Below are 13,011 nucleotides of genomic sequence, written 5' to 3' on the forward strand. Positions count from 1 at the left end.
ACACATGCAGTTTAGGGAAAAGGGGGCACTGAGGCTGAACCTCTTGGGGAAATGGGGGGACACAGCGTGGTGTTTGGGACCCAGGGCCCACGAGATCCACCCCCGCGCGCCGGGCTGGTGACTCTGGACATGACGCAGATACAGGTCTTAGGGGCCAGATGGACACGGAACAGAGCCATCCTCCCCCGTCCTGGGACTAATTCTGGGCCTCTGACTCAGCCTCGGGTGCGCGGCGACCAGGGGGCGTGACACCGACACTCCAGGCTGCGCGTCCCCCGCCTGCTTCACTAAGCCCTCCCAATCCAGAGGCCTCGCGCTGGGCCCGAAATAGCTCACTTTGATCCCACTACCTGGGCCAGGAGCCCAGCCTGGCAGCTGGTACAACCAGCTGCGCCTGCGTAAGAGGTGAGCGTTCAGACGACCTTCAGGGCTGGCCGGCTGGCCCACTGATGGGACGACTGTGACCGGGGAGGGGCAGACCCCTGACTGTCCCAGCACCGGTAGCACAGCAGGTAGAACGCGAGCAGGAACAAGCCCTAAGCAGCAACGCCGAGGGCTGCAGGTGAGCCCGGAGACCGGCTTACAGGCCTTCTCTTCATTGGTTCAGGAGCTTGCCAATTACGGCTACACACTGCAAATTCTCCAATCAAATACGCTCTCTCTAGCAGGTCAACGTCGTAGCCAATCGCTTTCCAGAGAGTTATGTTTTCCTCTCTATAATTGATAGCTTTGGAAAGCCACTCTTTTCCTCCCAGAAAGGGGCAGGACTTGATGGGACATTGCTAAGCGACCAAGATGCGCGCGGGGTCCGTGCGGTGAACCAAACAGCGGAAGCGCTGAGGTATCTGCGGGATGGACCGCAGGTGAGGCCACAGGGCATTCGTGACGACCCCGGAGGAGGGCAGCACAAGCCGGGTAGGGTCCAGAGTCCCTCGGGCACATAACTTCCGAGGCCGCCACCGGCTTTGGCCGCTCCGGCCTTAGACTTGAACAGCCCTCCCGCTCACGGTCTATGGGTAGCCCCGAGGGGTTTTTTCTCCCTAAGGGTGTTCGAGAGCATCTTGGAAGTTGAGTTTCGTGGTTTTGAAATGGCCTCGGACACACCCTTGAGTGCCTAAGTTTAAAGGCCTCATTTATGCTGGATTCAGGGTTGAGAAGGACTGGCTACCAAGGCCAAGGCTCTTCAAGGACTCCAGGGACTTGAGTAGTCAGAGAGGCTTCCGGAGCAACCCCCTCTCCAGGAATCCATGGCGATTGTATGGGTCTCATGCCCTCCACCGTCCCTGCCCCCAGCAGTCCCCAAGACTTCTGTGGCCTCGCTCAGCTAGCCAATTGCAGTCTCCCCCTTGCAGCCAGCCGCCTTTATCCACTCAAGCCAGCCCCCTTGGAGATGCTTCTCTGAGTGACAGCCACTACTGGTCGTCTGGAAGCCAGAGCTGGTGTCCTAAGGTAAGGACATGAGCACAGTAGCCCATAGTGACTGCTCAGGACAGATGGGCATGGATAGACAGACGCTCTTCTGCTACCCATCCTGGATGCCCCATGCTGACCCCAGCCACCTAGGCTGTCAGCCCTGTCCCCTCTGCAGGAGTCTTCCTGTGTCTCCCCCTTGCCTGATAGGGCGGGCGCTCCCTGTCAGGCCTCACTTCTTCCTGTGCTCTCTCTCCCAGCCTCAGGCCCGGAGCCCATCCAGGTCCCAGGCACCCAGACTCCCGCAGGCTCTCACGGACAGAGCCGCAGGGCCTGGGTCCCCTGAGCCATCCCAAGAGTCCTGGCCGTCCACGTCAGGGACGCCTTCTCCACCCCCCACCACTGAGGGCCCATCACCCACCCCAATTGACAGCGGGGACTCCGTGGTGGCCAAGTGAGTACCAACACCTACCCTGGTGGGACAGGGGTGTTTGGGTTAGAGGGAAGGTGGCGGTCCCCCGTGATAATGAGCACGGATGGAGTAGTGTATGCATCACCGTCTTGACACCCAGCACTTCCTGTGTGTTGTTGAGAAGCCTGGAGTCAGACTGCCTAGGTTTCAATCTTGACTCTGTGACCATGGCCTCTGCTGCCTTACCTGTGGACGGAGGCTATCGGGCACACATAATTCCTGGGGAGTAGTTCAGTGAGGTGCTGCGTGCCATGGTGTATGACAGCTCTCTTCACCTGGTGAGCGCTTGGAGGTGTAGGGTTCAGGTACACGTGCTAAAGCAGAGTCCTCAGTGAATTGTGGCTTTAGGACGGCCTGGACTGCTCCCTTCCCTGCATGTAGCAGCAGCCAGGGCTGATGGCGCAGCCCCACGTTGAGCTCCCAGGGACATAGTCTCCTTGGTCCCGTGGCTGTTGCATCCCAAGCTACTACACTTTCCTTCACGGAGCATGATAGCTCTTGCTCCCACTTGATTTTCCAGAATCACTTTTTTTTTTTTTTTTAAGATTTTCATTTATTTGTTTTGGAAAGGCAGATTTACAGAAAGAGCAATAGAAAGATTTTCCGTCTGCTGGTTCACTCCCCAAGTAGCTGCAATGACTGGAGCTGAGCCAATCCAAAGCCAGGAGCTGGGAGCTTCTTCTGGGTCTCCCGCACAAGTGCAGGGTCCCAAGGCTTTGGGCCATCCTATGCTGTTTTTCCAGGCAACAGGCAGGGAATTGGAAGGGAACTAGAGCAGCCAGGACACGAACCAGCATCAATAGGGAATGCTGGCACTTGCAGGTGGAGGATTAGCCAGTTCATCTGCCCCACCAAAACCACTTCTTCATATACCTTTGGTCAAGAATGTTAACAGTATGGCCACAAGACTACGGGGCACCCTGTGAATGTAGTCAACAGAAAAGTGGCTATGTACCCAGCAAAAAAATTGCATTAGTACATAAGAAAGGAGAACAGATACTGAAGGACAACGCCCTAGACCAACATGGTGCTTGTTAAACAATGGCTGCTATGATGATCACTGTTAGTCTTTTTGTTGGCACTTGTCAGTACCCTCCCTGTCACCTCGGATGTTCACAGGTACATCAACAGATTCCGCCAAGCTCAGCCTACAAGCAGGGAGGAGCGCCAGCCGGCTGGCCCAACCCAAGCTGACTTCTGGTGGCTGCAGCCCGAGTCTCCAGTCCCCAGTGGTCGAGTGGTAGCAGGCAGGTTCCTCCTTCTGTTCTTTCTCATGCTGTCACCTGCCACGGGCCTGAAACCTTTCCTGCCCCTTCCCCTCAGGAGCCACTCCCTGTTGCTCCCATAATGCAATTGGGCTTCTCAGCAGGAACTGACAAGCCCAAAGGAAGACGGGACCCAGCCGTCCCAGCTCCCGTCAAGGTGAACAGTGCATCCCTGGCCATGGCTCCACTTCAGGAAATGAAGCAGGTCGTCTTCCTGTCCACGTCCTCCCTGTTGAACTGAACTGATAGCTGCGCTGGGGGAAACACAGGGGCTTTCCCAGCAGTCCTAGAATTATCCCGCTCCACCCACCCTGGACCCAATCACCATGAACCAAAGGATGGGATGCTTGATTAGTCACGTCTAGTCGGGAGTCCATCCTTGGAGTGCACGTGAGGAGCCAACCCGGGTCTCTCTCCCCTGAGGATGAGAAGGAGTCGCAGCAGATTGCAGACCAGAATGGAGAGAGTACCATGGGGCAGCAGGGACAGATCTGCACTTGACAACCTTTCCCAGAAGCCTTTGGGATGGGGCCTGACGCCTGACCCCTCTCACCCCACAGAGCCTGAACACATGGAACTCGTCCCTGCTGGACCTGGAGACGCTGAGCCTCCAGACTCGGGCTGCCAAGCTGCTCAAGCGCAGGTGACCTGAGCCTGCCCTCATTCCTCCCGCTTCTGCAGCTCGGGGCTGGCAGCTGCTGCATGGAGACTCTCACGGCCTTACCTCTGTCTCTGTCCGCAGCAAAGCCGCCACCTCCTCCTCCTTAAGCCCCAGCAACACCGGCAGCTCCTCCTTCCCTGTCAGCTCCGATGGCATCTCTCACTGTTCCGTGACCCTGAGCCCTGAGTCCAGCGAGGGCTGTGTCCCCGGAAAAGATGGTAAGTTCTAGGAGGCTGGGACTGAGGGCAGCCTGTTAGTGGATCTTGTCTCTACTGCTTAGCTGCTGGTGACTTCGGACCTCTCTGGGCCCTGGCTCCACCCCACCTGTGAAGTAGAGATGGTAATTTTCCTCCTTTTCTCCCGTGGGCACTATGAGGATGAACCAAGGGCCCGGCAAGATGCATTAAGCCAGTTAAGCCAATGTGGCTAATCCTTTCCTATCAAGGGCTAGGATCGCACATGGGCACCGGTTCATGACCCGACTATTCCACTTCCCATCAGCTCCCTGCTGGTGGCCTGGGAAAGCAGTTGAGGACGGCCCAAAGCCTTGGGACCCTGCACTCGCATGGGAGACCTGGAAGAAGCTCCTATTTCTCGGCTTTGGATTGGCTCAGCGCTGGCCGTTGAACCACCTGGGGCGTGAACCAGCAGTAAATCTGCTTTTCAAATTAAAAAAAAAAAAAAATGAACTGAGTGGCTTCCCTCTTAGCACAACTTGGTAGGCAGCAATCATGAACGTGACTAGTCTACCATGTCCTGCAGTTCTGAAAACAAAGCTTTTAAATCAGAGGGCTTTTTGCCAGTTAAATCTGACCTAAAGAATAAGTCTATTTCTTTTTTTTTTTTCTTTTAAGATTTATTTATTTTTATTACAAAGTCAGATATACAGAGAGGAGGAGAGACAGAGAGGAAGATCTTCCGTCCGATGATTCACTCCCCAAGTGACCGCAACGGCCGGTGCTGCGCTGATCCGAAGCCAGGAACCAGGAACCTCTTCCGGGTCTCCCACACAGGTGCAGGGTCCCAAGGCATTGGGCCGTCCTCGACTGCTTTCCCAGGCCACAAGCAGGGAGCTGGATGGGAAGTGGAGCTGCCGGGATTAGAACTGGCGCCCATATGGGTTCCCGGGGGGTTCAAGACAAGGACTTTAGCTGCTAGGCCACGCCGCGGGGCCCAGAATAAGTCTATTTCTAATCTGTTGTTCTCACTTAAGGTGAATAGTCATAGCTTTTGCTATGTATATATTACTTTGAATCACCTGGAAAAAAAATTTTTTTAAAGATTTATTTATTTATTTTATTGGAAAGGCAGTTTTACAGAAAGAAGGAGCGACAGAAAGGTCATCTGTGTGCTGGTTCACTCCCCAAATGTCCTCAAAAGCTGGAGTTAAGCTGATTTGAAACCAGGAGCCAGGAGCTTCTCCTGGGTCTCCCACGTAGGTGCAGGGTCCCAAGGGTTTGGGCCATCCTCTACTATTTTTCCTGGGTCTCACACATGGGTGTAGGATCCCAAGAACTTGGGCCATCTTCCTCTGCTTTCCTAGGCTCCAACAGGGAGCTGGATAGGAAGTGGAGCAACTAGGATAGAAACTGGTACCCAGGTGGGATACCAGCACTTGCAAGAAGAGATTTAGCCAACGGAACTGTTATGCTGGCCCCATTTTTTTTCTTCTTCTTTTTTTTAAATGTAGAAGAATGGTAGGATATCAGCAGTCTCATGTTTTAGCTAGACATTAGCATGTTTGAATGTGACATTTGACCCCAGGCATTCATATCATGTGACTTGGCAAACTCACACAAGCTATGCAATTCTGGAGGCTTCAGGGGCAGGATGAAGACCCTGGGTGACTGTTACTGCTGCCATTGTATGACCAGCACTCTGTGGGCAGCCTTGGGTACAGCCAGACGCTGTCCATGGGCTCCCACGGGCTCCCACGGGCAGGGCTCGGCAAGCACAAGTTCACGAGGAGCCTTCTGTGTATGTTGAGCGAGCCTGCCCAAGGACCCATGCGTCCAAGTTGTTACTATCTTCACAGTTTACCTTTGTCCCTTGTAGGTCCAAGTTTCCTAGGGACTCAAGTCAGTACTGACATTCTAGGTTGTCTTTGCCATGAAGTTCATTCATTCATTTAACCGACAGTGAATCCTGCTGTGTGTGAAGCCCAGTGAGCAGGACTGACAAGTCCCCAGCGTACCATACACAGGATCCCACCTTTAGGGTCCCCCCAGCATAGTGGTCGTGGGACAGAGAATGTTACCTCGCCCCACAGGCCAGTGTGACATAATGAACAGGTAAGAGAGGATTGTGGAGCTTAGAAGCCAGGGGTTGGGCCTGGTGCAATAGCCTAGTGGCTAAGGTCCTCGCCTCGCATGCCCAGGATTCCATATAGGCGCTGGTTCTAATCCCAGCAGCCCTGCTTCCCATCCAGCTCCCTGCTTGTGGCCTAGGAAAGCAGTGGAGGACAACCCAAAGCCTTGGGACCCTGCACCCATGTGGGATACCTGGAGGAGGCTCCAGGCTCCTGGCTTCTGATTGACTCAGCTCCAGCCTTTGCAACTGCTTGGAGAGTGAACCATCAGACAGAGGATCTTCCTGTCCGTCTCTCTTCCTCTCTGTATATCTGACTGTCCAATAAAATAAATCTTAAAAAAAAAAGAGAAGCCAAGGGTCTTGCTGGACGAGGTACTGTTGAAACAGAGAGCTGAAGGAAGCAGTGTGTATGATGGGAGCCTTCCAGCAATTGCAGTGCACCCAAAGGGTTGGGGGCAGAGGCAGGGAGCGTGGCACCTGCAGAGGACCAGGGGTTGGAGCAGCGTGGCAGACGGGGCTCAGATGACACTGGGTTGTGCAGGTGTTGCAAGGCATCTGGTGGTTACGTTTTTGTCAGCAGGAGACTTGGCAGAGTTCTGAGCGAGGAGGGGACAGTGAGAGATGCTAATGGCTTGGCTCGGGCCAAGAAGCAGGCAGGCCCGGAAGTAGAGCCGCAGGCTGCAGGAGGGGGTAGGAAGGGAGAGGTCTTGGGGTATGACCCCCTTGTCTGTGCAGCACCCATCATGGCTGACAGGAGGGTGCTATGAGAGTTGGATGTCACCTCTGGGTGTGCCTCACCTGGTCAGTGCCTTGTTCTTAGGGATGGGCTGCCTGCACGGGGCACAGTTCTCTATGGTCCTGGAGAAGAGAGAGAAATCACTGTTTGCCTGACTAGTCATGCAGTTGGGAGGTAGATAGCAGGCATGACACGGAGCTCACATTCAGGGTATAGGGAGGGGCGCATCCTTGGGTGGAGGAGGATGGGAAGGCTGGGGGTGCTGCTGTTGCCTTTGGGGCTGAGATCTGAAGGAGTGGGCACCCCCGCAATGCATGAGGGAGAAGTATCTCAAGCAGAGAGGAGCCGGAGCCTTGCACCCTGTGTCACATGGCTGGGGACAGGACGGCAGGGTTTGTACCCAGAAGGGCCCTGCCTGGCTTTGCTGGCTGTTGTATGGAGGTGCAGGGCAGGGTGTGCAGAGAGGAGACTGCGTGGGGTGGGACGGGGGGTTCACTGGGTGCCCTTGATGCCCAGGACAGTGCCTGGGCCGTGGTCACAGCTCCCTGCTTGAAGAACAGCGGGGTTTGGGGAGTGTGTGACCGATTAGCCCAGGTCGCTGCGCCCTTTCCCTCCCACCCCCTCTGGAGAGGAGCTGGGACATGATGGGGATGGCCTGGGGGAGCAGCTCCGGCTCGAGGGAGGCTTTGGTGCCCGCTGTCCTTATGTCACTGCCTCACACTCTCCCTTCTGTCTCCCAGCAGCCCCTCCCACGCCCGCCCCAGCTGCCACCTCCTCCCAGGCCCCCCTGCGCCCAGAGGATGACATTTTGTACCAGTGGCGGCAGCGGAGAAAGCTCGAACAAGCAAGAGGGGGCAATGGAGATGGCCCCTGGGTGCTGCCCCAGACCCCTGCTCTCAGTACCCCTGTGAGTGGATGCGAGTGGAGAGCTGGGGGTGGGGGGGTTGGCTGAGGACCCTCCGCCCTCTTCCTGTCCTACTCAGGAGCCTCCTCCCTCCCACCTCTTCACAGACCTCTTCTGTCCCGGCTGTGATCCCTGGCTCCATGAGGACCCAGCCTAGCCATGTTCCTGTGTGTGGTGGTGTGGCTCAGCCTGGTGTCCCGGAGGCCTATCTGGAGAGGCCTGCTGCTCCTCCGGGGGTCTCTCCAAATGTCTATTGGGTCCCCAATCCTCAAGGATTTTTCTGGGCCCCACAGTCTGGTCCTTGGATGTCTCTTTTTCCTCCCTTACCACTCACATCTGCTACCCCAGTCCCCATCCCAGTTCCCCTGGCCTCTACCCCATCACCCTCAGCCTTCACCCCAGCGCCCCCAGGTTCCACCCCGGCACCCTCAGGCTGCACCCCAGCATCCCTGACTTCCTTTCCTACACCCTCAGCTGCTCCCCAGGGCCAACCTGTCAATGAGCCAGGCAGGTCCATGCGGCTTGAAGAGCCAGGTCCCCAGCCTCAGAGGAGCAGAATCCCCCGCTGGGAGGCTGCTGGCCAAGTCTCAGCAACTGGTGAGGTGCCCGACTCACCCCTCAGGGGTGCCCTAGGCCAGGTAGTGACAGATCGCCTGTTCCCGGACAGCCTGGAGGACCTGTCCCCTCACCTCGTGGGCCCGCCTCCTCCAAAGGCCAGATCTCGGAAAACCAAGGCCCCGCTGCTTCAGGCCAGGGCCACGCCCCCTCGCTCCGAGGCCCAGGGTGGATCTACAGCAGAGCCTGGGAAAGTTAAGGCCGTGCCGCCTGCTGAAGATGGGCACCGGCAGCCGGAGGTCCCATGTCCTGCAGCTGAGGAGGCCCGCACGATTGTCCAGGCACCACAACCCGGCTTCTTAGGCGCTGCCACCCTTGAAGCTGCAGCCACGCTCTCGCCTGCTGCTGACCGTGGCCCCTCAGAAGATGTGCTCTCCCAGGCCACCCGCCTCCTGGAGGCCGCTGACGGTGAGCGGCTCATCTTCTCTGGGAGCTCCGCAAGTGTTCTGCTCCCTGAGCCCACCCCCTGGAGCTTGTTCTGTTTCTCCCCCCGCATCCCCCAGACTCCGATGGCAGTGAGTTCCAGGATGACCCCGTGCTGCAGGTGTTGAGAGCTCAGAGGGCACTGCTGCGGCAGCAGAAAAGGTGACACCTCCTCCCCCACCGCTGGGTGGACACCCCCTCCAGCAGAGTTCCGTCCCCCAAACCCCATCTGCAGCCCCAGGTTCCTGTCTTCAGCCTGTGCCCCAGCATTTACTCCCTGGCTTTCCTCCAGGAAAGTGGATGCGCGATTGGCCCTCTTGCTGGACTGTGTGGAAGAGCCTGGAGACTGGTCCCCTCCAGCCGGCTCCCCGTCCAGGTCCCCAAGGAGGCGGCTGAGGAGGGAAGGGGCTTCCTTGGAGGCCCGACGACTCTGAGTTGAATACATTCCATCTTGCCCATGAGACACTGTGTGCAGGTTGCTGGTTGTCTGAGAAAAAGGGGACGATTCTGGAAAGGCGAAACCCATGCTAGCTGAAGGGAATCACCTCAGGTGGTACTGCCCTCAGTTCTTTCCAGACCAGCTGAAACAGAATCTTTTCCGGTTTTCTCTTCCTTGTGCTGTAGAAGAGATGTTCCCAAGGCAAGCTTGTCCAGTTATCTGCTCAGGAGCACGTGAAATTCAAGGGCCTGTCCTCTGGACTTGGAGCTACTGAGCTGTCAGGGTGCTGAGCACCCATCAGTCCTCAGTCCACCTGCTGTTTGTTCCAGCAGCTGTGCACACTGCACTGACCCCTCCTTGTTGGAAGTACTCTCTTTCCTCTGCTTTCCACACTGGGTCAACTTGGCCTCGTCCCGGGAGCCTGACTTTGAAGTCCCTCTCCACGATTCACTCCCAGGCACCTTCACCTAGGCGCTAAAACCCATCTATTCTGCAAGTCCCAGGGCTATGTTCTCCAGCCTAACCTGACCCCCTCCACCTGCCCCCTAGCCTTAGGTTCCTGTGTCCTATGGGCTGCCCACTGTCTCCATCCGAAAGTCTTAACAGGTAGTTCAAAATCCCATAGGCCCTAAGCTGAGATCCCTACCACTCTCCAAAACTGATGGTCCTTCCACTCACCTCTATGCTAGCTGCTGAGACCACAAACCCTTACGGTTGTCCTTGGCACCTGCCTTTCTCTGCCACTCAGTTCACTGATCCTGCCACCTCTGCCTTCAGACTCTTCTGAATTCAGTACCTTCTCCCAACTTCTGCACTGCTGTAACCTCCTGCCTGGACCATGGACAACTTCTCTCTGTTCTAATCACACCTCTGCACCTTCTTGGAGACACTTGCTGTTGGGAAGTAGAGTCTAGGTTCCATCACCTTGAAACCCAGCCACTTGACAAGCACAGTGGAGAGGAGGTAGGTGCTCTACGTCCAGAGTTCCATTAGAAAAGATGCTACCCAGGGGCAGGGGTATGGGCACAGTGGCTAAACTGCCACTGAGATTTCTGCATCCAATTTTGCAGTGCCTGATTGGAGTCCCAGGTGCTCCATTTCCAATCCAGCTTCCCGCTAGTGTGCTCCCTGGCAGGTAGCCATGAATGCTTAAGAGCTTTAGTTCCTGACACTCACATGGGAGACATGGAAGAAAATCAGGGCTCCTGGCCTTGGGGTGGCCGAACTCTAACTGTTGTGGACCTTTAAGCAGATGGAAGACTTTTTCTGTCTGTCTCTGTCTCTCTACCTTCCAAACAAAATAAAAATAACAAGAGATGATACAGTCTTTGTGGCTTCCTCTTAGAGATGATAGGCACATTAAAAAAAAAACTGGTTGTCAGGGGCTGGCATTGTGGCGCAGTGGGTAAAGCCATTTCCTATAACATCAGCATCCTATTTGGGCACCTGTTCAAGTCTCACCTGCTTCCTGCTGACATCCTGGGAACAGAAGATGACCTAAGTCCTTGGGCCACTGCACTCATATAGGAGACCCAGCTGAAGCTCCTGGCTTCTACCTGGCCATTGAAGGAGTGAAACAGTGGATGGAAGATCTCTCTATGTAACTTTTGTTTTACAAATAAACGTGCAAATCTTAAAAACAAAACCACCTAGTTACCATGTTGGGGAAGGTTTTAGATAATCAAACTCAGTAAAACTGGTGTATCTAATTGTATGTAAGATTTTCTTCAAAACAAAACAACCATACAATTCTCATTGTAGATATTCTGAGGAGCTGGGGTTGTGGCTAGAGATAGACAATATGTGATCAGAATTGATCTGGTATCTGTATTAAGGGATAGAATGAATTAGTAACAGCAGCTTTCTTATGTCCAAGTATGGTAAATTTTCAGCCTTTCTGAACAAGCCATATATTTAAATGAAATCTGTAAGAAGGAAATAGCTGTTTTGATACTCAGAGAAATGTGCCATGTTCTTAGTATAGAAACTGATTTAGTTGGGGGTTGGGGATAGAGGTCCTAGAAGGGTCCTGGAGCTAAAGAGAGGAATCAATCAAGTTGGAAAAGGCTACAGTAATTGTAATTCTAAAATATTGTAGTATTGTAAGATATCATAAAATTGTAACGTCCACCCCCCAGATTAAGCACCACAAAACAATTATTTTTTTTAAAGATTATTCATTTTGATTGGAAAGTCAGATATACAAAGAAGAGAGAGAAGAAGAGCTTCCATTCGCTAATTCATTCTCCAAGTTACTACAACGACTAGAGCTGAGCCGATCCAAAGCCAGGAGCCTGGAGCCTGCTCCAGATATCCCATGCAGGTGAAAGGCTTTGGGTTGTCCTTGACTGCTTTCCCAGGCCACAAGCAGGGAGGTAGATGGGAAGCAGGGCTGCTGGGATTAGAACTGGCACCCATATGGGATCCTAGCGTGTGCAAGGTGAGGACTTTAGCCGCTAGGCTCCAAAATCATTGTTGTACTATGTTCATGAGTACTGTGAGTCAGAAATTTGGACAGGCCACAGTTGGGGACAGTTTGTCTCTGCTCTATGGTGCCTGGTGAGTTTAATTGGGAAGACTCACAGGAGAGTGACAGCAGTGGGTTAGAATCTTGTGGAACTTGAGGTCAGGAACCAGGGCTGAGGTAGCTCAAAAGCCAAGCCTGCTCACTGTAGTACCTGCATTGTCTCTGTACTTGCTTGCACTTCCTCAAACATAGCCACCACCTCTGAAAGTCACACTTCTTACTCGCTACCTGCCTCTTGGCTCTTCAGTGGATCATCCCAGCAGTCAAGTAGGAAACTGCAACGCTTTTACCACCCAGCCTTGGGAATTATACACAAGCAAGCCCGCTATTCCCTTGGTTGCAACCTGTATAGGTTTGCCAGGATTTCTGGGAAGCAGGCACGGATGGGAACACCAAAGAATTTGCAGCTGTATTTTTTCTTAAGATTTATTTATTTTTTCTGGGCCCGGCGGCGTGGCCTAGCGGCTAAAGTCCTTGCCTTGAACGCCCCGGGATCCCATATGGGCGCCAGTTCTAATCCCGGCAGCTCCACTTCCCATCCAGCTCCCTGCTTGTGGCCTGGGAAAGCAGCCGAGGACGGCCCAATGCCTTGGGACCCTGCACCCACATGGGAGATCTGGAAGAGGTTCCAGGTTCCCGGCTTCGGATCGGTGCAGCACTGGCTGTTGCGGCTCACTTGGGGAGTGAATCATCGGACGGAAGATCTTCCTCTCTGTCTCTCCTCCTCTGTATATCTGGCTGTAATAAAATGAATAAATCTTTAAAAAAAAAGATTTATTTATTTTTTCTTAAGATTTATCTTTTTTTAAGATTTATTTTTCTATTATTTTAAAGATTTATTTGTTTTATTACAAAGTCAGATATACAGAGAGGAGGAGAGACAGAGAGGAAGATCTTCCGTCCGATGACTCACTCCCCAAGTAAGCTGCAACGGGCCAATGTGCGCCGATCCGAAGCCAGGAACCTGGAACCTCTTCCGGGTCTCCCACAAGGGTGCAGTGTCCCAAGGCATTGGGTCGTCCTGGACTGCTTTCCCAGGCCACAAGCAGGGAGCTGGATGGGAAGTGGAGCTGCCGGGATTAGAACTGGCGTCCATATGAGATCCCGGTGTGTGCAAGGCAAGAACTTTAGCTAGGCCACTGTGCTGGGCCTAAGATTTATTGACTGAAAAGGCAGATAGGAAGAGAGAGAGAGAGTCTTCTATGTGCTGTTTCACTCCCCAAATGGCCCCAAATCCTCCAGGTTTGGG

The 13,011-nt window shown here is 54.1% G+C and overlaps 1 protein-coding gene across 1 annotated transcript; it reads left to right on the forward strand.

The window, feature by feature from the left end:
- Positions 1–510: 510 nt before the first annotated feature.
- Positions 511–9,257, forward strand: PROSER3 (proline and serine rich 3). The gene is made up of 11 exons (XM_058674790.1): positions 511–863; positions 1,353–1,449; positions 1,677–1,864; positions 3,002–3,129; positions 3,249–3,352; positions 3,708–3,790; positions 3,890–4,026; positions 7,595–7,761; positions 7,866–8,781; positions 8,877–8,958; positions 9,089–9,257. Exons 1-11 carry the CDS (start codon positions 853–855, stop codon positions 9,228–9,230), a joined length of 2,055 nt encoding a protein of 684 aa, XP_058530773.1. The 5' UTR covers positions 511–852; the 3' UTR covers positions 9,231–9,257.
- The last annotated feature ends 3,754 nt before the right edge of the window (positions 9,258–13,011 follow it).

This window comes from Ochotona princeps, chromosome 16, assembly GCF_030435755.1.
Source record: "Ochotona princeps isolate mOchPri1 chromosome 16, mOchPri1.hap1, whole genome shotgun sequence".
Taxonomy (NCBI): domain Eukaryota; kingdom Metazoa; phylum Chordata; class Mammalia; order Lagomorpha; family Ochotonidae; genus Ochotona; species Ochotona princeps.

What these genes read in the sequence shown, in the direction of transcription:
- PROSER3 (XM_058674790.1), top strand. An exon ending in GGGGACTCCGTGGTGGCCAA is followed by an intron (nt 1,865 to 3,001) that starts GTGAGTACCAAC and finishes GGATGTTCACAG; the next exon opens with GTACATCAACAGATTCCGCC. An exon ending in GCCAAGCTGCTCAAGCGCAG is followed by an intron (nt 3,791 to 3,889) that starts GTGACCTGAGCC and finishes CTCTGTCCGCAG; the next exon opens with CAAAGCCGCCACCTCCTCCT.